The 26,024-nt window shown below is 40.8% G+C and overlaps 1 protein-coding gene across 2 annotated transcripts in view; it reads left to right on the forward strand.

Annotated features, from left to right (window-relative positions):
• Positions 1-26,024, forward strand: part of KLHDC1 (kelch domain containing 1) — a 1,632,092-nt gene that overhangs the window by 1,225,360 nt on the left and 380,708 nt on the right. For both annotated transcript variants that reach the window (XM_044074282.1, XM_044074283.1), the window contains one exon: positions 10,661-10,733. In XM_044074282.1, coding sequence (XP_043930217.1) covers positions 10,661-10,733 — 73 coding nt within the window. The remainder of the gene's footprint in view (positions 1-10,660; positions 10,734-26,024) is intronic.

Below are 26,024 nucleotides of genomic sequence, written 5' to 3' on the forward strand. Positions count from 1 at the left end.
CCTGTGAGCAGTAAAAATACTTGCTAAATTTGAAGTCTGACCTCATACTCTTCTAAATATTAATGCTGTTTGAGACCCTGCAAAAGCTTAGTATCAACCTATGAACCTTATATGCTGTCAACCAGTATAAACCTGAAACACCACCATTCTAGACCTGGAGATAAGTAACATAAAACACAGGTGCCTAGCTATGGGAAAAAACTATGTTTTTAAAACAGAACAACCACCACCTCCACACCCATTAATGGTTGATCAGTATCTGAAAGTGAAGAGGGCAACCTACTTAAAGTGAAAACACAAACTGGACACTCTTTTACATTTAGTCATCCCCTAACAACATTCTTACTTGTTGTACAGAACAATTATTCCAGATACAGGGCACTATTCCCAATTACCACGAGGAGGCTCAGAAGGCAAATTATACCCTTCCTTGACTATTAAATGAGATAATATCATTCATTGGGTAGAGAAACTAAGCACTGGAGAGAGGAAGAAATCTCATGACAATCAACCAAATATATACAGAACAAAAAGACAGTCAGAATAGCAACTATTTCAACCAAAGTAACCTATCTTAGGGAAAACAACTAACACCACCAAGTCTGCTCTCTTGGAAAAAATAAAACAATTAATTTGGAAGGCCATGGGCACTAGAATTAATAGTTAATGATTCAGGAGCCATCATGTAATTTTGTAAAAAAATACAGAAAATTTCTGCTGTCAACACAGCAAATAATAGTAAACCAACTACCTTATGTAGAGAACTCCATTCAGCAGTAAATAAACCCCATTCAGCCCAACTTATATCGTTTGGCTGCTATTACCCTTCCATTTCAATTTAAAGAAAAAGCAAAGTGCACTTTGAAACTCTTACAAGAATAATATTCAAGATAAAGAACAAGGACAACATTCTGCAAACTCCATTCAGCTTTCCAGAGAATGGCTGCTTCACTGATAGTAAGACCATTGCCACTTATAGTCAAACAACGTTTTGCTGCAGAAATATTTCTGACCCATTTAAGATCACTTTAATACTGTCTATATAGCTTAGCTTTTACTGCTGTAGAATTGATGTTGTAGTCAGTGTGTAAAATAAATAATACATCCACTTTCTTCACCGCGATCTCACTCCTTCCTTAACCGCAAATGAAAAAAATGACAGAACGGTGTTTTATACCAGCTGAAAGACGCTGGCAAGAAAAACATGAAAAGTAATTTTATGCGCAGAATAGCTGAAGGACGCGGACGTGAAAACACGCGGAAAAGTTAAATTTGAATTTAAGGGTCGCGGGCCGCATGGAAGAGCTCTGCAGGTTGGACACTCCTGTTCTAGATGATCCATGGATTCTGGACCCAGTGCCAGATCTCTTGACGCACATGTCAGGCTCCCTTCACCCCACCTTACACACCCTCAATTTGACAGCTTGGCTGCTCCATTTCCATCCCTAGTCAGGCTTCACGACTTAACTCATATCCTTACGTCTTCTCATAAACCCTCCACTAGGAAATTATATTCCAGTAAATGGAGAAGGTTCTGTATCTGGGCTGAGGAAAAGAATGTTGACCCTTATACTGCTTCTATTTCGGTGGTTTTGGAATTTTTGTCTGAACTTTTCCACCAGGGATCTGTGGGTGCCACAATCAGGGTTCAATTGGCAGTGATTTCTAATTTTCAGCTAGGTCTACAAGACTCTAATTTGATGTCACATAGGTTGTGCAAGACTTTCCTTAAACGTGCCACCTTGTTAAGACCTCCTTTTCAGGAACCGGATGTTTCATGGGACTTGAATTTTGTGCTATCCAAATTAACGTCTTCACCTTTTGAGCCTTCTCATTCGTCGTCCTTGAAATTTCTGTTTTGGAAAACTTTGTTTCTGGTGGCAATCACATCTGCTAGACGAGTATCAGATTTACAAGCACTTTCTGTCAAACCCCCTTATTTGATATTTCGCAAAGACAGAGTATCTCTTCATACTAATCCATCCTTTGTCCACAAGGTCTGTTCCCATAACACTTTGAACCAATCCATAGAATGCCCAGTGTTCTTCCCTAATCATTCCAACGCAGCAGAATACAGGTTTCATCAGTTGGATGTTCATAGACAATTACGTTTTTATTTGCACCGGACTAAGGAATTCAGGAAGTCAGACCAATTATTTATTTCCTTTTCTGACGCCAGATTAGGTCTATCAGTTTTGAAAGTGACCCTCTCTAATTGGATCTCTAGCTGTATAGCTTACATTTACACTTCTGATGGGAAGCCTTTACATTTCAAAATTAAGGCTCATTCTACGAGATCTCAGTCTACCTCTGCAGCCTTTCAAGCCAGGGTCCCACTTGGCAATATCTGTGCAGCAGCAACTTGGGCTACCCCTCACACATTTATTACTCATTACAAATTGGATTTGACCTCCAGGGGTAAAGCATCCTTTGGTTCCATGGTACCCAGGAGTATTTTTCCTTGAGCCACCCAAGAATAAGGTGCTAGGGACGCTGTCCCATGTGTTAGAATGAAGGCGAGATAGGACTACAGAACATAAAAAAGTTATGTACTCACCATAACGTTCCATGTTTGTAGTCCATCTCACCCTTCATTCTTACGAAGCCACCCTCCTACCTCCCATCCTGGAAGTATCTGGAGACAAAAAAATATTGTTATTATTATTCACTGGAGACCTTTTATTATTGGGTTCTTTCTGTATAGTTTGTTATTATTTCTCTTAGTTAGCAGCAAACAAGATCTGGGGGTTGTACTGGTGCACCACGGGATACCTACCTAGCCAAGAGCCAACTAGAAGACTTTGAGCTTGTAAAAAGGCTGAGTCCCGAACCCACGTGTAAGAATGAAGGGCAAGATGGACTACAAACATGGAACGTTATGGTGAGTATATAACTTATTTTTTGAGGAAGTAGCTGCTATTTTTTTTTAAGTCCCTTCAGGATAAGGGGAAGGCTTTACAGGAACTCAAACATGTGTTTGTCCCTCCTGTGCCTGAGGTTTAGAGAAACTACCCTAATATGCCAGCCTTTGTTCGCAGGCAATCTCGCCCTCCTGCTAAGGTCAAAAAGAGTGGTAAGTGGGCTCCTCCTACTAAGGCTACTCAGACTTCAGGGACTCAGAAGTCTTCCTTTCCTGATAAACAGGATGATGTGTGACTCCATCTCTTCCCAGCCTCATTCTTCTTTCTCTTTGCCTTTCCCTTTCCCTTCCTGTTTGGCTTCAGATTATTCAACATTCTTGGGTTCTGTTCATTATTTGGCAGGGGTATTTCATGGTGTGGAAATCCCATCCCCCTTGTATGGCTTTCCTCAGCCTCATCGGGGACAATTTCCTTTTTTCCCCAGACGTTCATCGAGACCTTTTGACTCAGGGTACTATTCAAGAGGCACCTGTGTCCCAAAGGGGAAGGGGGGTTTACTCCAGAATGTTTCTATTGCCCAGAAAAGAGGGTACTTAGAGACCAAGTCTAGACCTCCCTCATCTAAATACTTTTCTGAAAGTGCCTTCTTTTCGAATGTTGTCCCTTCAGACTCTTTTTCCTCTTTTGCTACCTCATGCCGGTATGTTGTCTCTGGATCTCAAGGATGCTTATCTCCATATTCCAATCCATCACATTTGCAGGAAGTTTTTGCATTTCTTTGTTGCTTCCTGGCATTTTCAGTTTTCTGCTTTGCCCTTTGGCCTTTCTACTGCTCCAGGGGTATTCACCAGATGCGCTCCTGTGATTGCTTTTTGCAGGCTTCTGGGGATACAAATATTTCTTTATTTGTACAACCTGTTGATTCAGGCATCCTCTCCAGAGATCCTGTTGCAAAATCTTCATTTAGCCATTTCCCTTCTTCAGAGCCTGGGTTTCGCAATAAACTTCATAAAGTCTTCTCTTACTCCTTCTCAGGATTATGTCTTTCTGGCTTGCAGGATTCAGAAGGTGCCAATGCTGACATCCCTGCCTCCTCCAAAGGCCTTAACTCTCATCTCTGTCTTTCAAAGTCATCTTCCTCTGGCCTCCATTACAGCCAGGGAGTTTCTGAGGACTCTGGGTTCCATGGCATCCACCATTGCTATCCTGGCCAAACTCCACATTAAAAAGTTTCAGTGGTTTCTGAAGTCAGTTTAGCTTCAACGTGCACATCCTCTAGACTTTGTGGTTCCTCTTTGTCCTTGTCTCAAGAAAGAACTTCACAGGTGGATCCACCAGTTGTCTTTAAATCCAAGGCTGCCTTTTCATCCTCCTCTTCCCTGTCAGGAACTGTTCATAGATGCTTCAGATGTGGGATGGGGAGCAGCTTTTGGCTCCCTGAAGGTACAGAAGGTGTGGTTGCCTCTTCAGTAGAAGGAACACATCAGTGCCAAAGAAATGAGAGCTCTTCTGTTGGCTCTTCAAGCTTTTCATCCTCTATTCTCCCCAGGGCCTCTCAAGGTATTCATAGACAATACCACAGTGATGTGGTATATAAACAAACAGGGAGGAGCAAGCTCGTACCTTCTTTGCAGGTTGGCACTCCTGGTATGGGATCTTGCTGTCCAGTATCAAGTGACTCTTCAGGCAGTATACATCCCTTCAGGTCAAAACATTGTGGCAGACACTCTGAGCAGGTCCTTAACTCAGTCTCATGAGTGGATACTTCACAGGGATGTGTTTCTGGATATTGCCAACCAGTGGGTAACTCCTCAAATAGATCTTTCTGCCCCCCCTCGTGAACAGACAGCTTCCTCTAGTTTGTGCCTGAGTCCCAGGTCCTCTGGAGTGAAAGGTGGATGCCCTCTCTTTTTCTTTGAAGGGGATGTTTCTTTATGCATTCCCTCGCCTTCATGTCATTTCAAAAATCCTGTTTAAAATTCAGCAGGATGCTCCCAAAATCTTGTTGGTGACAGCATTGGTTCCCTCTTCTTCTGCATTTAGCCAAAGGCAAACATCATAATTTACCTCACAGGGTGGACCTACTCATGCAAGACAAGGGATCTCTCATCCATCTCCACCTGTCCACTCTTCAGCTGATACTGTGGGTGATAGGATTTTGAATCCACAGACACTTTATTTTCCTGAGGACATGCTGAGGGTCTTGCAGCAGGCCAGGAAGCCCACTACTAGGAAATCCTATTTATCCAAATGGAAGAAGTTTTCTGTTTGGTGTCTCTATATCATAACCTGGACCCATTTACTGTGGATGTTCCTCTGATTCTCTCCTATTTGTGTGAGTTGCTCAATGCTGGTTTGGCCTATTCTGTTAAGGCCCATTTATCAGGTACCCTTGCTTATCTGCCTTTATCTCCTCCTTTGGCTTCTAGATTTGAGGCTAAACAGTTCCTTAAAGGTGTCCTTCATATAAGACCTCCCAAGAAACCTGTTCCTCCTCCCTAGGATCTTAATTTTTTTTTGGAGAAGTTGGCTCAAGTTTCTTCTGAGCCTGTTGCTTCAGCTTCTTCGCAACATTGTTCTTTGAAGACACTTCTTTTGTTAGCCCATACTTCTGCCAAATGAGTGTCTGATCTTCAAGCCCTTATGGCTTGTCCTCCTTATATTTGTAAAGACAGAGTGTTCTTACATACTAATCCTTCTTTTATGCCTAAGGTGGTTAATGAGTTGTCATTTAATCATTCTATTAATTTGCCTACGTTTTTCCCCTCTCCACAATATGCCAGTGAGAGGGTGCTGCATACTTTGGATGTGCAATGACAACTCAGATTTTATTTGGATAAGACTAAGGCTATTACAAAATCTGATCAGTTTTTGTTTCTTTTCATCCCAAGTCCTTAGGATTAGCTGTATCCAAGCAAACTATTTCTTCTTCAAAGGCTGTTTCTTTTTGTTATACTTTTCATGGTAAGAGCTCCCCTTTTTCTGTAAAGGCTCATTCTACTAGAGCTGTGGCTTCTTCTGGGGCTTTTTTTCAAGGGGGGTGGATATTAATTCTATTCTTGAAGCAGCTACCTGGAATTCTGTGCATACTTTTACCAAGCACTGCACGTTGGATGGTATCTCCAGAGCTAGAGCTGGTTTTGCTAGAGACATTCTTCATGGCTTTTTAGAGAGCTCTACTGCTCCTTCCTCCTCCTCCCCAAGTTTCTTATTGAGCTTTGGCACTCTCCCAATGTAAAGAATACTGCAACAGTGAATGGAAGGGCATAGTACAGTTGTGTAATATCTTACCATAACAGTAGATGTCCTTTCCTTTACTGTTGCAGTATTCACTCCCTCCCTCCTTCCCCCTAGTCCATTTCCTTCCTGGAAGTACTGGTTACCTCCTGGGATTCCTTAGACTGGTGTTCCTACTGGGCAATCAGTTCTGAGGATGGTACATCCGGATGTCACCTTTATGCCCTACGCTATGTGAGGAACATACATGTGACATTCAGCATACCATAAAGCAACAGTAGACTTTGGTATACTGACCTGATGTCAGGCTTCCATGGCAGGGAATCCCAACCAAAAAGAATACTACAACAGTGAAGGAAAGGACATCTACTCTTATGGCAAGATTTTACACAACTGTACTTTACACATTGACACTGAAGGCTAGACTCTCACATACAGACACAAAAAGCAACAAACAAGTTGTCAGCAAGTCACACATCACTCACCGCAACCACAAAGGATCACACACATAGACCCAGATATGCAGAGTTGCTCTTATGTAACTTATCCAACCCTCAGAGGCCTCTCAGGCACAGTCCTTAGAAACTCCCCATGTACACAAACAAAACAATTTCCATTAAAACACATAAAGCCACATCTCATTGTGTCTCAATTACCAAGCCCATAAGGCAAAACACTCCACAACCCAATATACTGGTCATAAAAGACTCCATTGTAAGATACACTGATGTCCCTCTTACCAGGCTGGATAAGGAGATTTACAGTTAGTTCCCTGTCAGGGACCAGGATCTGCCAGATCACACAAGCACTCAGGTCACTTACCCCTAAGTACCAGTATGACTCAGTCATAGTCCATGTGGGCATGAATGACCTGAGATTTACCTCCTTGGTCTATATAAAGAGAGATACGATTGACTTCTCAAAATGTGTGTCACAGGCCAGTATGAGCCAAGGATTGAACAGCATTCTATCTTCTCCAAGGATGATGCCACAATATCAGCAGAAAATTATTGATTTTAACAATTGGCTGAGATACTGGTGTCATTCCAGATGGGTTCAGTACTTGTCAGCCTGGGAGGACATTGTAGACATGCCATGCAGCTTTGCCAGGGATAGTCTTCACCTGTCATCTTTAGACTTTCAGATATTGGCCAAAATATTATCCACCCCATAGTGTTTTTTTTTTAGGTATTGCCAAACAAACCAATCTTCCAACATAACAAAAGCTACTTGGGACAAACCAAAGGTGTTACTGCTCAATGCTAGGAGTTTCAACAAGAAACTGCAATGTCTGGGAGTTCTCGTCACCTTGGAGAATACTTTCCATGGCTTTGAGCCATGTTTCAATGACTGCACAGTTGTCAGATCAGTGCGGTTACTGAAACATGGTTCAATGCCACCAAAAGCATTCGTGAAGTGCATGGCTATAATGCTTTTCATATGTTTCAACATGAAAGAGCAAAAGATGCAGGTGTTTCTATCAACATAAAGGATAAGCACACCTCAAGGCTCTTCAAACAATATGACATTCTTGAGATAGTCTATGTCCAACTAACCACAGGAAAATCTATTACCATATTCTTGTTAGAAGCAGGTCACCCACCATGAACTAGGAAACCCAAACACCATATCTGAAGTTACTAGAATCAGTCACCATCCAGCCCAAAAACATACTCATGGATGATTTTAACTACCTTTCCATTAATTGGGAGGCATATATGACCAGTAACATGCAGGCCCAAAGATTTGTTGACTTTGTAGATTCATATGCCCTGAAGCAGCTAGTCTGGACTACCACTACAAATATCCTAGATCTGGTCTCACTTGAAATAAAGGTAAAACTATCCCCCCACCTAACCACAAAAACTGTAAGAACATCTCTAAGGTAAATTACATCCTAAAAAACGGACAGCATAGCTAGTTTCCAAGCTGTACCAAATCCAGAAAACACAGAAACCTATGCAGACGAGCATGCAAAAGCCCTATACAACCATATAAACAACTACATAGAAACTGCAGTACCAGACCAAAATAAACTCGGGTCAAACTTCTAAAACAAGCCACCCTGGTGGACCCCTGGTATTAATAGGTTGTACAACAAAAGACAGAAAATCCTGACAAGAAGTAAGAGGGGATGTGCACAATACCGCAAAAAGTCCCTCATTAGTCTAAACAAGTGAATCAGGGAGCTAGTCATGTTTCTGAAAACAGAGTTTGAGGTGAAAATAGCCTCCAAAACTATAGGATGCTTGCAATGCATTTTTCAGTTATGTCCGCAGTCTTCGGGGCAATACCCAACAATGTGTGGAATTGGTTGTAGATGGCATCACCTATACTCATTCAGAAGATATAGCAAATCTGCTGGCTGAAAAATATAGCTCAAATTTCGCCTCAGCATCAACCCCAGTTCTCCCCAAGAAGTACTGTCCACCACTCACCTGCCAGTTATCACTAAAGAACAGGTTATCACTGTATTCTCTAGAGCTAAAAACATGGCTTAAGTGAGGCCTGACAGGATACCAGGTTGTCTCTTTAAACTGCTTAAATCAGGACTTATCAGGCCCATTAGGATCTGTATTTAGCAAGAGCCTCTAGACTGGCTTTGTCCCAGAAGAGTGGAGGACAGCAGCAGTTATCCCTCTGCATAAAGGGGGACCATCTACTGACCCAGAAAATTACAGGCCCATAAGTTTGACTAGTCATAAATGTAACGCCATGGAAAGAATAATCATGGACCTGATAAATAGTGACATAGGTAACCTCCAAACATTGGACTGGACCCAGTTCAGCTTTTTAGGGGCAGGTCATGCCTCCTGAATCTGGTGGATTTTTTTTAGAAAGTCACTAACACCATAGATGAGGATAAAACAGTACATAACTCCTACCTTGACTTTGCCAAGGCATTTTAGAGAATTGCCCACTCAAGTATTGTAAATAAACATACAAAACTGGGCATAAATCCCTACATCACTAGACAGATAGCCAGTTGGCTCACAGACAGGACACACATGGTTAAAATGGGTAAATCCAGATACATCAAGAGGCCAGTTACTAGTGGTGTGCCACAGGGCTCAGAGCTGGGACCATTCCTGTTTGGAATATACTTCTCTGAAGTCAAAGCTAATGTAGAAGGCATCTGGATGACAATGTTTTCCAATAACTGCAAGCTGGGGCGATCATTGAATCCCCCGATGATGTAGATATCCTTCAGGAGGGTCTGGATCAGACAAACGATTAGTGCCAGAACCATGGCCTAAAACTAAATGTGAAAAAGTGTATTATCTTACTCTTTGGGAATTCAAATATCCCTACAAATTAAAACATCAATAGCACACCTGTAAAAGCAGTGTCAGAGGTGAGAGATCTAGGTACACAGGTATAGTAGCCTATACTTTGACTGTCACGTGTCCAAAGTGGTGAGGAAGTCCAGTGTGGCACAACCTATAAGTAAAGGTATGGCATCCAGATCCAAGGAAATTATAGTCTTGCTGTACTCAGACCACATAAGACCAATAATCGAGTACAGTCTGCCATTTGACATATATTTGACTGGTCACTTATAGCAGCTGGAGTGACTTCAAAGGCTCCTCACAAAGGAAATATGTGGTGTAAACAACATGAACTGTGCGGATAGACTAAAAGCCATATCCCTTTACTCTGTCTCCTACCAACTATTAAGGGGTGACCTATGCCTGACCAACAAGGCACTCACAAATTTTTGCTTTACTCTGTCTCCTATTGACTATTTAGGAGTGAGCTATGCCTGACCAACAAGGCACTCACAAATCCAGCCTTGATGGAGATGCTACACATCTGCAAACCAAACAACAAGAAGGTCACCCGATCTAGGGATCTAAACCGAGTCAGTGACTCAAAACATGCTGGAGAGACAGGTGAGACAGATATGTGTCTCAGAGATTCCCCCTTTTTGGAACAGACTTCCTATTCACATTAAGCAGAGCCCTTCCCTGTATCTCTTCAAACGCATTTTGTATCAGTGGATGGGGACTCCCAAATTCACACCTGGAGTATTGTCTGTGCAAGATATTCAAGGCATAGGCACAAATTCATGTCATCCTCTTGTCCATAGGGGCCATATATTGGGTAAAATTGGGTTACATTGGCTAGGCTTGTAAAGGCTCTTAAGCTGTTAGCCTGGTAATCTCCTTTGAACCTTAGCAGCCTAAAGGCTACTGCAGCAGTAGGAATGATGAACATCTAGAAGTTTTGGAAGATTCATTCAGAGTGACAATAAAATACATTACCTACAGGTTAACCAGGGGACCATCTTGAAGATCTGTGCATAAAGTGAGTATTCACTTAGCAGTGCTTTAACATGTGTATTACCATATCCTACTATAGTCTTGGAGAAATTTAGACCTCATATTTGCACTAAAATATGTTGTTCTCCAGGTATGACTTAATATGTCTCTATACCTTATTCCAGATATTTGGTTTGGCATCAGAGGTTTCTGGTTATACATTAATTTTGTTTTTCATAAAACTGCTTCTCCTTTTAATTTTTTTCTTGTATAATAATTAGAACAATTTTATCACAACAGGCGATGGATGGATCTTCTGTACTAAAAGAAATGAATGGAAACAACTTAAACATTTACCCAGGAACATTCCAAGGTATGATAAAGCTTCAAAGACCTAACAGTTCAAAAAAGTTTAATATTAGCTTCCTAAAACTAAAGAAGTTATATGATATAACTGATGTAGGACTTACTGTTTTCTGTTTGTATTCCCCCATTTTGGGGGAACTGCTGGTTAATTGGTTGATTGATATTTCTGAGCTGTTTTGCTAATTGATTAAAAAAATCCACCCTGAATTTCGCATGTATAAATAAATACAGTTGCTTTTCCTTATTTTTGACACATCTTACTTATTTCACATTTGCTATTCACTTTTTCATAAGTTAATATGAACTCTATCTACCTCTCTCCTCCCACCAGACTAACTCTTGCCTTTACCTACCTCCTTCCCTCTCTACTGTATGGCGCTCCTCTGCTCACTAATTTATCATTCACACTTACCTCCAAACTGGAACAATGTTACAACAAAATCTCCAAATTTGCCGCCAATGCCAAATCCTCCTCTCATCACTGCACCTCCCTTCACTCTTTAAACTGGCTTGAACTCTCCAATCAATGTGACTTTCTCCAAATCACTATAGCCCACAAATTATTGTTCCAACCCACTAACTGGCCTGTCTTTCCAATATACTACAACCTTATATCCCCCTTAGATCTTCTCATCAAAACCTGATCACCGTTCAAAAACCCAAGCGCCTAGCTGGTCAGCTTCTCTTATCCTTTACCCTAGCTAAAAAATGGAATGCCCTGCCCTCCACACTAAGGACCTGTAACAACCTTAATAACTTTAAAACCCAACTTCATTCCTACCTCTATCTAAACAGGAAATGCAACTGCACTCTTCAGCACATACCTCTAAAGCTCTCTTCCCCCTTCACTCCGGGCTAACCTCATTACCTTCCTAACCTCAGTCTTAAATGTAGACAGCATAGGTAACTTAATAGTAAAATCTAGTTTTTATGATATATGCCTGTTTTTTTATTTTTTTCCTCTTGAACAAAATAGAAATGGTTTGTGTTTATTCTTTTTTGTAGCAACCTGTTGTTTGTAATGCATACTGTCTTTGAATTTCATGTAAATAAACTTTGTTTCTGTGGAGCTTTTCTCCCCGGGCCTCCACTGAAAACGTACCCCCAAGCCCAGTGGACCTCCTCGGAAATCAAACTGGAATAAACTGGAATAAATAAATATGTTCATTTCCCCAATGGTCAGGCCCAAAAGCCATTAGTGAACTCTGACTCACTTAAACTACTGTCAATTGCCCTTTTACCGACCCAGTCATCCAGCCTCATTTTGGAATGATTCCAGCTCACAGAATTGTGGATAGCATGGAGTAATGTACTGCTTGCATTGTAGTACAGTGTGTTAAGAAGGAGCTTCTCGCTTTACTTTAGTTCAGGCTAGTCCAGAAATTTAAATTAGTGTGATTATGTATACAATAGCTAATATATAATTCAAGCTTTAATAATACTCATAACAGTGCACTGTGGTATGCTTTGTAGGCTAGTGTTAATTTGCCCCCACAGTACCTGTATGTGATAGTGAGATGTTTAGACATCAACATTGTTCAGTGTAGCTTAAACCAGTGATTGATGCAATCCTTTAAGTAAATTTCATTTGAATCGATTCTACTAGAAATTGCATCTAGTATAAATTTTGTATCAATAATCGGACAAATTCAAGTTTTTTTAATGCAAAACTATACAATAACCATGTCTAAGCAAGACGAAATGTTTTTAAGCAATAGTACAAGTTGTCGTAATGCAATTTATGCAAACCTTGTTAACATAGAAACAATATTAGGCATGTGATCACAAGGATCATCAGATGACTAGCCATACAGACCGTTAAGTAGACATACTTAAAAGATTGTGCCTGACTTTTCAAGCACTTAATACTGCTTACTTCTGAAATCAGCTAAGGTTGTAGATGACAATCGTAGTGTAAGGCTGTGTCTATCCGTCCATTTATCAAGACTAGCCTTAAAGGTAATCATAGTAGTAATTTGTTTGAAGTGTAGTGGTAACTTACAGTATAGACTGGGAATACAGTGAGTTAGAAATCTATCCTTCCAGTAAGTCTTTTTTATTTGTTGGTGTAAATTTAGGTTCCTAGTGCAGGTGTTTATAATGCCACTGGTTTTGCAAAGAAAGTGGAGGTCAAACAGGGCTATGTGTAACATGGCTTGTAAAGCAAGATGTGGGTTACTTGTGAACATTTAGTAGACTGCTGAATATAATGAGATCTGTGCCAGTCTCTTGGGATGGCTGAAATATTTAAAGCCTTTGATTTTCTTGGTAATGTATTTTTGGGACATTTCTAATTAAACAATATGCTTTAATTTATATATACCAAAGGTGTGGTATATTTAGTGATGGGTTGGATAAGTGAAGAGTACAGTGGCAAGATGACTTTTTTGGATTTTTAAGACATTTCCTTGGAAATTAACTGGAACAGATATAAGGACTTCCTGACTATGGTGGAAACATGATTGAATGAGAGAGAGTTGTCCATGTAAGTACCCAGGTCTCTCATGACTGTGCCTGTCTGAAAAGGAGTACCATTTAAAATGTATGAGGTGGGAACAGCTTTTTTTACCAAATGCTACTACACTCTACTTTTTTGCATTAACTGGAGACTATTTACATTACACCAGGTTTATGCATATCCCAGTCCCTGTGGAGCTGTTTAGTGTCAGTGAATGAGCAGGTAATGGTGCCTAGTTTGCAGTCTTTAGTATACTTGGTTAACCGTAGTTCTGGGATATTGGACTGGATGTCTTCAAAATAAATGCCAGTCAGGGGAGGGCCCAACACTGATCCCTGCAGTACCCCATTAGTTACAATTTTACATTCAGAGAGGGAGGGTACCAGGAAATTTTACAACCTGGGGTTTGTCAGATAGCTGATTTGCAGTCCAGGAGATAACATACAGATTTGCATTAAATTTGTCTAATTTTTAATGTCACTAGCATGGGGGAGTAGTATCAAAAGCCTTAGCAAGTTCGAGTTAAACAGTATGCATTGAGTGACCACTGTCTGCAGTCTCTGACATTTTCAAAGAAGCTTATAGGTTCAGGAGACAGGAACTGCCCTTCAGAAAATCAAAACTGATTGAGATCTTGATTAGTTATGTGTCAGCGTAAATAAGTTCTGCTGTAAGTTCCTTGACATTGTATAATAAGGCTGGAGAGCCTGATGAGCCTAAAATTGCCTGCATCTGTAGAAGGGCCGAGGAGTCACAGTCGCTTTTTTCCAGGCATCAGGCATAAACCCTGTAGATAGGCTGAGGTCAAAAATTTTAAGTAGAAACACGAGATAGAATGAACTTGGCATTGATTCAAATTAGATGTTGTCTGGTCGCATGGAAGTATTACTTTTGTCTTTGACAGGGATTTTAAGATTAGTTCCAGGTAATTTTAAGGGGAAACTATTTATCTGATATTGTCAGTAATCATTTATTCCTTGAACTTTGGGTTCGGTTTAGAAATCTGATGTGACTTGGCCATACTACAGCCCGCGAGGACCAAAACCTCTCAAGCTTTTTCCCCTACCCATAATGCTCCTTTTTGTTTTACCTCAGATATGGTTTTCCGCTTCCAGTGTTAAGACGTGTTGCCAAATCTCTCGAGCTAAGTACAGTTATATTTTGTAAATTCTCTAGTTATCTCTCTGTTATGAGTCTCTCTGTCACTTCGTTAATCTCTTATATTAAATTTAGAAACTCCCTAATATACATTTTCTCTTTTTGCTCCCTTTTTTCACTTCACTGAAATCTTCATGACCATAGTTGGTAGACTTTATTTCAACTTTCTTATTTTCTAGTTAAAAAAAAAAAAATGTATATGGGTCTACTGTATTTGGTCGAATTACACTTGGTCGAAAATGATTTAAGGCAGCCCATTTGACTGAAAGCACATTTGGTCGAATTCCATTTGGTGAAAAATGAAATATAGCCCCTGCCCCACTGCAGTGCAACCCTGGAGTGAGGATAATAAGTAAGGGGGGTGTGGGAGCACATAGTGGGTAGCGTCTCACTTGAGTATGCACAGACACCGAGTGTTTCCTAATTTAGACAGCTGGCTCATCGCTACTCCCACCAAGCATCTCTCAGAAAAATCAAGGGACTATGACCTTCAGACTTGTGCCAACCTCGGAATCACAATAAACCACAAGAAATCTCATCTGATACCAATGCAGAATTTGGAATTTATAAGGGCAAATCTGAATACAAGCACTTGCATAACTTCCCTTCCCTTTCCCAGTTTAGAAAAGATCAGATTTCAATTCAAGAGAATCATCATCAAGCAACACAGTATCCACACGTCTGGTACTGCAGGCTGTAGGTTCTGTGGCAGCAACCATTACCTTGGTACCTATAGCAAGATTCCACATGAGGATTCTACAATGGCTTCTGGCATCCCAATCATTCATTCTTGATCAGCCAATGTTGTATCATATTTTAGTGACTAACTGTTGCAAAAGGGATCTTCTCTGGTAGATTCACTTTACAGATATTCTAGTGGGAAGGCCTTTCATACAACCTCAGCCCCAAACCATAGTGACCATGGATGCTTACCAGATCGGGTGGGGGAGCATTATCTGGGCAAGACAGTCCAAGGCACTTGCTCACTTACAGATGCCAGCTTGCATATCGATGTCTTAGAGATGAGGGCAGTGCTGTTAGCATTGCAGGCCTTTCAAACTGTCCTTCCTCCAGGGGCAATTGCGATACAGACAGACAACATGGCAGTCATCTGGTACATCAACAAACAGGGGGGAGCCAAGTCTTATTCCTGTTGTTGAGAAGCACTCAGAGTTTGGGAGTGGGAGATCTCTTCCAACCACTTTCTAATGGCAACGCACATCCTTGGAACTTCCAATGTGATAGTGGACAAGCTGGGCAGATGCATCCTCATGCCTCACGAGTGGTCTCTGAACCCAAAAGTGGCACAAATGATTTTTTGTCACTGGGGCAAGCCTTGCTGTGACCATACCACTCAACTGTACCAAATTCCTTGGTAAATACTGGTTTTGAGGGCAAAATATTGCGGTGCCACAAATTCAAGAGTGGCCCCTCTAATTTCCGAATTTTTCAGGTTTGTCTTTGAAGTTTACAAATTTGCGTCATCATGTGCACAACATCAGTTTCACAAGGCTGTTGCAGTCAGAATGCCGAGCCATGCAGCAAAGCTGGACAGTCTGCAAGCTTCATTTGGTTCTTTTAAGCTGAAACAGCACATATTTGAAGTAGTTCTGTTAAGGTCTGCAAGCTTTACTTAGTTCTTTTAAGCTTTGGCTACGGAACGGCAGATATCTTTTAAGCTTTAATGGAATGGCAGTTGCTTTAAGCTGAGTGTGCTTGTGCTCCATTCTCAGAAGTGATATTTGAATTGGTAGCTTTAGTTAGTTCTTAAACAGCACATGAAGTGTGTGTGCGGCAGATATTTGAATTAGTTCTTGCTTTACTTTGAAGTAGTTCTGTTTCAAGCTTTACTTAGTTGTTTTAACAGAACAGCAGACAGGTGTGTGTGTTTCAGGTATTATTTAGTGGCACAGCAGATATTTGAAGCTGAAACAGCACATATTTGAAGTACTGTTAAGGTCTGCAAGCTTTACTTTGTTCTTTTAAGCTTTAATTGTTATGGAATGGCAGATATCTTTTAAGCTTTAACAGAATGGCACTTGCTTTCAGTTGAGTGCGCTTGTGCTCTGTTCTCTGAATTAGTGCCATTACATATTTCTTAAACAGTACATGAAGTTAGTAGCTTTACTTAGTTCTTAAACAGCACATGAAGTGTGTGTCAGATATTTGAATTAGTTCTTGAGTGTGTGTGTGTGAGTGAAATGACCCAGGTAGGTATAACTGGTGGTTACAGTTACTCAGACTCAAACCTTATGTACTACGAGCAACAGCCTAAATTCTCTACCCATGCCACCACTTGTCATAGCTCTCAACTATATAGGGACAAATCCAGCAATAATCACGGACACTTTTTAAAATATCAATGCCGCTAACTTTAAATGTTAACAGAATAAGAAAATGCAAATTAATATGCATTTTCTAAAGTATAAAAGCCACGGACAGCGTGCAAATATAGTTACTATTGAAGCAGAAAATCACTTGGACAGCCGTTTATGCACAGAAAGTACAGTTGTGTACTCTTACCATAAATGTAGATGTTCGAGTGTGTTCACTGATGCAGTCATTACTGTAGGGTTCTTCCTGCTGGCAGCAGCCCTCGATTGGCCAGAGTCCCAAAGTTTGGGTCCGACATCGGCTGAAGTCGCTCCTTCCCTGACGTCAGTGCGCCAGGGGTATAAAGGCCTCAGCTGACACCATTTTCCCCAGTTTTTCTTGCCCCCGATGTCAGGTGCCCAAAAAATAAAGGCCAAAAACTTAGTCAGAAGAATAAGCAAACATCAAACTAGAACATTCCCAAATTTCACCAGCAAAAATACCTCAGAGAAAGAGTAGTGCCAAGGAGACACAGACAGTACTCAAAAAACAACAAAAGAGGGGATAGGAGGGAGAGTAACCCAGACTGCAACAGTGAACACACTTGAACATCTACATTTATGGTAAAAGTACACAACTGTACTATGTTCATCGTGGTTCTCTGTTGCAGTCATTACTGTAGGGTTGAATCCCAAAGCTAAGAAAGGGTGGCTGGTGAAGGAACTGAAGGGGCGGCTACAAAACCCTGCAGGACTGCGGAGACAAAGCCTGACCTAGATTTAGAATAGAGAGAAGGTTGTAGTGCTTAGAAAAAGTATGCACAGAACTCCAAGTTGCAGCTTCTAAGATTTCCTTGGTAGGAACTTCACTGAGAAAAGCTGCTGAAGTAGCAGTAGCTCTGGTAGAATGTGTTCTAACATTAACAGGAACTGGTTTGCCATAATGAGAGTAACAGAACTTGATGCAGTGGGAAATCAACTTAGAAATAGTTTGTTTAGTGATTGCTCTGCCCTGTGATGTAGAAGCATAAGCTACAAAAAATGGTCAGGTTTCCTGAAAATCTTGGTCCTGTCCAGGTAAAAACGAAGCTGCCTGTGTATATCTAAAGAATGCAAAATTCTCTCCTCTTCACTTTGAGGATTAGGATAAAAGGTAGGTAAATGAATAGTCTGTTTCAAGGCTACTTTCGAAACCACCTTAGGCATAAAGGAGGGGTTAGTTCTCAGGGACACCCTGTCCTGATGAAAAATAATGAAGGGTTCCACAGCCATGAGTGCTTGTAATTCCGAAACTCTTCTGACAGAGGTTATAGCTAAAAGAAAAGCAGTTTTCCATGATAAGAACTTTAAATCTGTGGAAGCTGCAGGTTCAAAAGGAGACAAAGTTAACTTTTCCAAAACAAAGTTGAGATCCCAGGTGGGAACTGGTGCTCTTATAGGGGGCCTTATATTCTTTGCCCCTCTGAGATACTGTTTAAGTAACGGATGAGAAAAAATTGGGGGATCCGTATTGTAGTGTGCAGAAATAGCAGAGGCATGAATTTTGATAGATGAAAAAGATAGGCCCTTATGTAACATCTCCGTTAGGTATTGTAAAATCAGAGGAATGTTTGGAACTGCAGAATCAAAACCCTGGGCCTAATTCCAGGAGCAAAATCTTTTCCATTTACCTGCATAAGATTTCCTGGTGCTGGGCCTTCTAGCTTCAAGGATTACATCCATTACCTGTTTGGTAAGGGTAGAGCTGTTTAAAGACCCTGGATCCGCCAGGCTTCTAGATTCAGAGTTTTGACATGGCTGTGCAGGATCCGGCCATCTTGTTGAGACAGTAGATGTGGAATTTGTGGCAGAATCCAGGGTGGACCCTGAGCCAGGTTCATCAGGGTGGAATACCAGAATTGCCGAGGCCAGTTGGGAGCCAGTAAAATCATTTGCGGTCTGTCCTGTTTGATCTTCAGAAGTACCCGTGGTAGAAGAGGCAAAGGAGGAAAAGCATATACTGAGAGGCGTTTCCAACTGAATGAAAGGGCATCCACTTTCCATGTTAGTTTGTGGTAGGTCCTCATGCAGAATGTTTGAAGTTGATGGCTTTGGGGGGATGCAAAAAGATCTATGTCCGGGCACCCCCATGCCTCCGTTATCATCCTGAATATCCGAACATCCAACATCCATTTGTGTGGATCTGAAAAGTTTCTGCTTAGACTGTCTGCCAGAGTGTTGTCCTTTCCTGGCAGGAATTGAGCTTGTAAATCTACCTTTCTGGCCAGTGCTGTGTTCTACAGAGTCATAGCCAATCTGCACAGAGGGTAAGAGTGAGAGCCTCCCTGCTTGTTTATGTACCACATCACTGTAGTGTTGTCCGTCTTTATCAGTAATTGCCCCGGTAGAATAAGATCCTTGAAGGCTGTTAGAGCATTCTGTACAGCTAGCATCTCCTTCAAATTTATGTGCAGGTGCAATTGGTTCACTGTCCAGGCACCCTGAAGACATCTCCCTTGCATGTGGCTCTCCATGCATAGTCCGAAGCATCCATCATTATGACTTGATTGGTTGGAGAGGGACAGAAAAGCTTCCCCTTGTTCTGGAGACAGGCCTCGGCCCACCAAAGAAACTACTGCCGGAGACAAGGCAAAACTGTGATCACTGTTTCCAAACTTGTGGCAATGCTGAGACCATACACTCTTGAGGTACCACTGTATCTTCCTCATATGCAGTCTTGCACATAGTATTAACAGAATGCAGTATGCCATTTAGCCCAAAGCCTGCAGAATTTTTCTTGCAGTTAGCTGACTTATTGAAGCTAAGTTTTTGAAAGAAGAAGCCAGTTGCACTTTTTTGTCTGGTGTCAAGTAAGCCATCTGGGTTGTAGTGCTCAGAAGAGCACCCAGGAAAGTAATCAGTTGTGTGGGCACCAGGTTTGATTTCTTTAGGTTCACTGTGAACCCTAGGCACCGGAGAAGATGCTGCACAAAAGCCAGATGCTGAAGTAAAGTCTCCTTGTTGTCCGCTTGAATGAGACAATTGTCCAGATAGGGCTATATTTGAATTCCCTTCTGTCTGCAAAATGCCATTACTGGTGCCAGGCACTTTGTAAAGACCCTGGGCACAGTAGATAGGCCAAAGGGCAGCACAAAGAACTGGTAATGCTTCAAGCCCGCTTTGAATCTCAGGTACCGTCTGCACTCTTGCCTTACGGGAATATGCAGGTAAGCTTCTTTCAAGTCCAAAGTCACTATCCAAGCGTTCTTGTTCAGCATAGGCAGCAGCTGCTGCAGAGTGAGTATCTTGAATTTTGGTATATCTAGGAAGGTATTTAATATGGAAAGGTCCAGGATTGGTCTCCATGTGTTTTCCTTCCTGGGAACCAGGAAAAGTCTTGAATGAAACCCTTTCCCCATTTCTGAATTTGGTACCAATCCTATGGCCCCCATAGCCATGAGGGACTGAACTTGCTGTTGTGCCTCTACCCATTGATGCTTTGGCAGATCTGGCCATCCATTTGGTTTTGGCAAGGTATGGAAATGAAACTTGTAACCCCTTGAAACTATGTCCAGAACCCATTTGTCTTGGGTTATGCGGCTCCAATTGTGATAAAAAAAGAGAGAGATTTTTCCTCCCAAAGGCACATCCAGGAGGGGAGCCCATGAAGCTAGTAAGGGAGAGTCATAATGACTGTTTCCTTTAAGGTTGTGACCTATCTTCTCCTCCTTTGGGAGAGGGGGCACTCCACTGCTTATTTCTGAAAGGGGGCTGTGCCTGTCCTCTACCTCTGGAATGCCTGCATCTGCCTCTCTGAGGTCTGTCCGAGCTCGGAAAGGCCCAAGGTTTAGCTGGCCAGTTCCTGATAAATCTAGGGGTTGTACCTGTAGAAAATCTTTAACTGTCTGCATAGATTTGGCTTTGTCTTCCATTTTCTTTAATACCTCCTCAGCTTTGGCCCCAAACAAAACTTTGTGCTGGAAAGGGGCATCTAAAGGTTTTGCCTTAACCTGATCCGGCAACTTTGCTCATTTAACCAAGCATGCCTTCTAATAACTGCGCCAGTTGCTGCAGCCCTGCAAGAAGCCTCCAAAGAATCAAAACCACAGTGCAGGGTATGTTTACCCACCTGCTCAGTAGCATGCAGTAAATCCTGTAACTCCTTATTTTCTGCACCACCAGAAACAGCAGACATCTTTTGTTTTAACACAGACAGAAGGTATTGCTGATATTTCAACATATGAAATTGACAATTCAAAGCTCGAATAGACAATGTAGCAGAAGTATAAACTTTTTTTGCCCCATCTTTCCAAGGCTCTGGACTCTCGGTCAGAGGGAATAGGATTCTTAGCAGAGGCCATTTTAACACCCTTAGGGCCCTGAGAGATAGTTTCTGGATCAGCTAAAGGGTTCTTAAAAAGAAATTTGTGAGAATCTGGAACCCTATAATACCTATCCGGTTTGACAGGAGCAGGAGGAAAAGAATCAGGAGAGAGGGATGCCTCTGTAAAAACATCATCCACAATGTCCAATACAGGGGGAATAGCCAGGAGCCTATGCTGAGGGAGCAGAAGAAAATCCCTAAGCCTTTTCTTGGATTCAGAGTATTTCTGCCCTTCCCAGTGAAAATGCTCTCTCATGTCATGCAAAGTTTCCCCAAATGAATAATCCTCAGGAGGAGAGGCTGAAGGAAGGGATTCTTCAGCATCAGAATCCTCATAAGGAGGGAAGGAATAATCCTGCTCAGAGGAAGAAGCAGAAGAAATTGAAACTTGATCTGAGGAATCATAATCTGGCTCTAGCCTAGGTCTCTTGTCAGGAGGGGGATGGGAACCCCTGATCATAGTTAACAGGTCTTCAGCCATTTTAAGCATCTGTCTTTGAGGTCTAGGGCCCTGATCAGAAGGGGCCTGTGCGTGCTTCTTTGTCTTTGCCGGAGCCTTAGTCTTTGTCTTTGTCTTTGACTGCAAAACTGAAGCCATCTTTACATAAAGCTGTGTAGGCCTGAAAACTCCCTCAGAAGCCGGTGCCTGCACAGCGGCTCCGGACCCATCTGAGGGAGCATTATCCGAAGGTCTATTCCCTGGAAATTCTTAAGGCCCCATCGGCTCCTTGTGGGAGTCGGTACAGGCAACCGGTTTAAAAGTGGCAGACGACAGGGGCTGCGAAAGCTCCTCACTGACGACCGATGAACCGGCAACTGACTCTGGTTGAATAATGTCTGCTTTGGACCTCGGAGGCCTGTCTTTATCCTTGCGCCTCTTATACACTCCAGTAGCCGGATAAGAATCTGACAACATATTGTAATTAAATCTTTTTCCAAAATAATGGAAGGCAAAACCATACCTACGCCTTATAGTGCATTGGTTAAATCTAGCACAAAACCTACAATTAGCTACGTCGTGGTCAGGGCCTAGGCAAGGTGTACAGTAAGAGTGAAAATCCTTATGAGGTATTTGCTTCCCACAAGAAATACAGTTATTAACTTTTTCTGACATCGGACTGGAGCAAGAAAAAGGTTTCCCCAATGGGGTACTTAGCTTAAAATAAGAAGTCTTCGATACAAAAGTCACCAAAACTAAACAGTTGCGGGCGACCGGTACTTGTGAACTGCTTTGCGACAGGCACCGCACGGCAAGAAAGACTGGGGAAAATGGCATCGGCTGAGGCTTTTATACCCCTGGCGCATTGACGTCAGGGAAGGAGCGACTTCAGCCGACGTTGGACCCAGACTTTGGGACACTGGCCGATCGAGGGCTGCTGCCAGCAGGAAGAACCCTACTTTAATGACTGCAACAGTGAACCACGATGAGCATCACCTTTAATAGCACAGCGCAGCACAGCACATAAAAGAAATAACGCTGAACACCTCACAGTACATTTTCGTTCAAGACTTCAGAATAATTATGTACATCACTTCCCCCCATTTTATACTACTGACAATTCATTAATAAAGCAATCCATTAAGCAATTAAACATAATTCATTAAACACAAAAACAAGTAAAACCAATAACTTATACTGAATAAAGATACTGTTAGAAGCATTTATCATCCTAAGATTATGTGCCTGTAAAAACCTAATATTCCCTATTCCCTAAAACAATACATAATGAAATTATATTAATTACTTGGTAGAATACCTGATATGTTTAAAAGGTGGATACATACTAAAAGACAATGTTTTGCTGCTATCTAGTGTCCTAAAAATGTATTACATTAAATAATTCAAAGTGTACCAAATCCATAAGTATAATCAAACTGTCTAAAACATGTAATAGTCAAACACACAACATAAATATATTAAAATATACTAAAATGTAAAATCATTTATTGTCTGTATAAAACTATTTATTAATGAGGGACAATACTATTAAAACGGGTTAAAAATGTAAAAAAACTTTTCATACACAATTATGGAAGATACTTAAAAACCTATAATTTGGCTGCTCTTAATTTCAATACAGGTACAAGGGAGACCATCTCATTGAGCCCTGGCCATTTATTCACCTCCAGGACCAACTGCCAATATACTTCTCAATATTCTATTTGGTCTCCCATGGTCCCCCTCTGATATCCATCTGAACTTCTTCTAACACAAAAAATGAAACTGTAGCCTCCTTGCATGTTAGTGTGTGCTTATACAAAACATTCCTATTATTGCCCTTTTTAATATCGTAACTATGCTCGCATATTCTCTTCTTTAAACACCCTTTGGTCTTCCCTACATAAAAACCCTCACATCTTCCACACAGGGCCAAATATACTAGCTCCTTAGAGTCACAGTTAGAGTAACATTTTGCATTAATACACATGTTCCTAATAGGGATGAATATCTTTGATTTATTAGAAATAAAAGAGCATTGTGGGCAAGCCCCACATTTATATGTCCCCACTTTTTTAGTATTTTTTTCTGGGCCCTTCTTTTCCAAAATGTTTTTAGTACTTTTACCTTTCCTAAAAACAAATTTCAGGGGATGGTTCAACTTAATGTTCATGTCAGACAACTTACTAAACTTGCCTCATTCTTCTTTCAAAATCCCAGTAATAGTTCCCGCATACCCACTATAGTCCAACACAAAGATATTTTCAAACCTGTCCTTTCCATTATTTACCTGTAGGTTACCTCATATCCCATTATTTTCCATACCTAAAATGGGTGCAAATCTATTATTTCTATTTTCAAGGACTTCATTAAAAATGTCATTAATTATTTTCTTCAGGTATCCCCTATCCAAACACATACACTTCAGTAGTTCACCTTCCTGCATAAAATCCACATCCTCTGATGTCATTCTACTACCCCTGACGTATTGACCGTTCACAGTGCTCCTTTTTTTGTGCAAACGGGTGAGAGCTCTGAAAATGCAGAAAGGAATTGCAGTAGGTAGCTTTCTTATGTACCTTTGAAGTGAACCTATTACTGTTGTTGTCTGTCCCAATGTTCACATCCAAATAATCAATGGAACCCTGTCCTATTTTATAAGTAAACCTTAAAAATTCTGTATTATTTGTAATGTAGTTCAAAAATTCACCAAATCTTTCCTCATTGTCTATCCAGAAAAGGCAAATGTCATCTAAAAACCATTGATAGAGGACCCAGCAGTCCTTATATACTGAATTAAAAATAAATTACTTCTCCCACCAGGCTAATACCAAATTTGCAAAAGTTGGGAAGCACATGGTGCCCATTGCCAGTCCAATCAACTGGCGGAAGAATTCTCCCTCAAAATAAATAAAGTTATGTTTTAAAACCAATTCCATTAGGGTTAAAATCAAATAAATATCCCTATCACTAAAATCCCTGTTGTCCCTTAGAATTTCTTCTAAAAATTCCAAGCCTTCTCTGTGTGGGATTGACGTAAAAAGGTCAACCACATCAATTGTAATAAAAAACGTATTCTTCCTAAATAAATAATTTTTCACATTTCTGAGGAAATCCCAAGAATCCTTAATAACATTAGTTGCATTTAATGAAATACTTTTCAACCGACAATCTAAGAACTTCACAATAGGGGCTGTAACAGATTGGCTAGCTGCTACCACTGGTCTCATGGGTAGGTCAACTGAATTCTTATGTACATTTGGGATACCGAATATTGTGGGCACCCTTAGTCCCTTATTATGCAAAAATTTAAAGGTCTCAGTGTCCATCACCCCTTCCAGTACTAAATCATTAAGGGCTACATAAATCTTTCTATATGCGATATTAATTTCATTAATTGAAACCTTAGAGTATTAATTCCATAATTCAGAAGGTCCATCGTTTTACTTTCATATATAACTGTGTCCATAACAACCGTACCCCCACCCTTATCCGGTTTCATAACTCTAACATATTTATTGTCACAAAGTGTGTTTAGAATTGACCTTTCCTCTTTAATTAAGTTGGACCAAACCCTATTTTTCACAACCTTTTCCCTTAAACTACTTTCCACCATACTCTCAAAATTCTTTAATTGTGGATGTAGGGATGGATTCCAAACACTCTTTCTCTTCAACATTTCTGCTTTTTCCTTTTGTTCACCCAACAGTAATTCCAAGTTTTTCTTTCTCACAAATATTTTTAAATCAATAAGTAAATTACTTATCTCACTTTTCCTCTTGGGAACAAACTTAAAACCTTTCGCAAACAACTCAAAAAAACTTTCATTCACTTCCAAGCTGCTATAATTAAAAATCTTGTACCCATAAAATGTTAAAATATTGTCACTGCTTATTATCTGGGTAGTGGCCAGATCCACCCCTTCATCCCCTATAGGTACTATATGGTTTTCTTTTATACCATTCAATAGCCATGATTTATGCCTTTGTTATGCCACCCCCTCCAATTGCCCTGATAATAGTCCACATTCCCTTTGTTTTTTAGTCTTCTGGACCTTCGGATGGGGGAATACCCCAAAGGGTAATTAATGTCAACTGGACCATCCACAATCTCATTAAATATGTCATTATTAGCATTATGCCTATCCTCTGTTCTTACATTATTAAACCCCCCTCCCCTGTCCTATAAGAAACCTTCTCCACCCTTAACAAGTTAATGAAGCTCCTTGGTTTAGGGTAGTGGATTCCCTGTACATATTCATTAAAATCTCTCTCTTTCTTTTTTTCCTATAAACTATATTGTTAATCTTCTCATCAACCTGTTTCCTCAGTTCAAATTACTTTCTTTTCTCTTCCTGTACAGTAAATAAGTTATTGACCAAAGAACTATTCACCTTAATAATTCTTTCATTTGAAACCTCCATCACCCTTTCATTTTGTTTTATAATAGCTCTAAAAATCTCAAAACCACAATTATCAAAAATGTCTAACAATTCCATGTGAAAATCTGACCCTTCTTCTACATTGTTAGGAAGTCTATACAGTATACACCCTTAAACCTTTAGGCAC

Source organism: Protopterus annectens, chromosome 6.part0 (genome assembly GCF_019279795.1).
Source record: "Protopterus annectens isolate FY-2018-M chromosome 6.part0, PAN1.0, whole genome shotgun sequence".
In the NCBI taxonomy this organism is placed as follows: Eukaryota; Metazoa; Chordata; order Ceratodontiformes; family Protopteridae; genus Protopterus; species Protopterus annectens.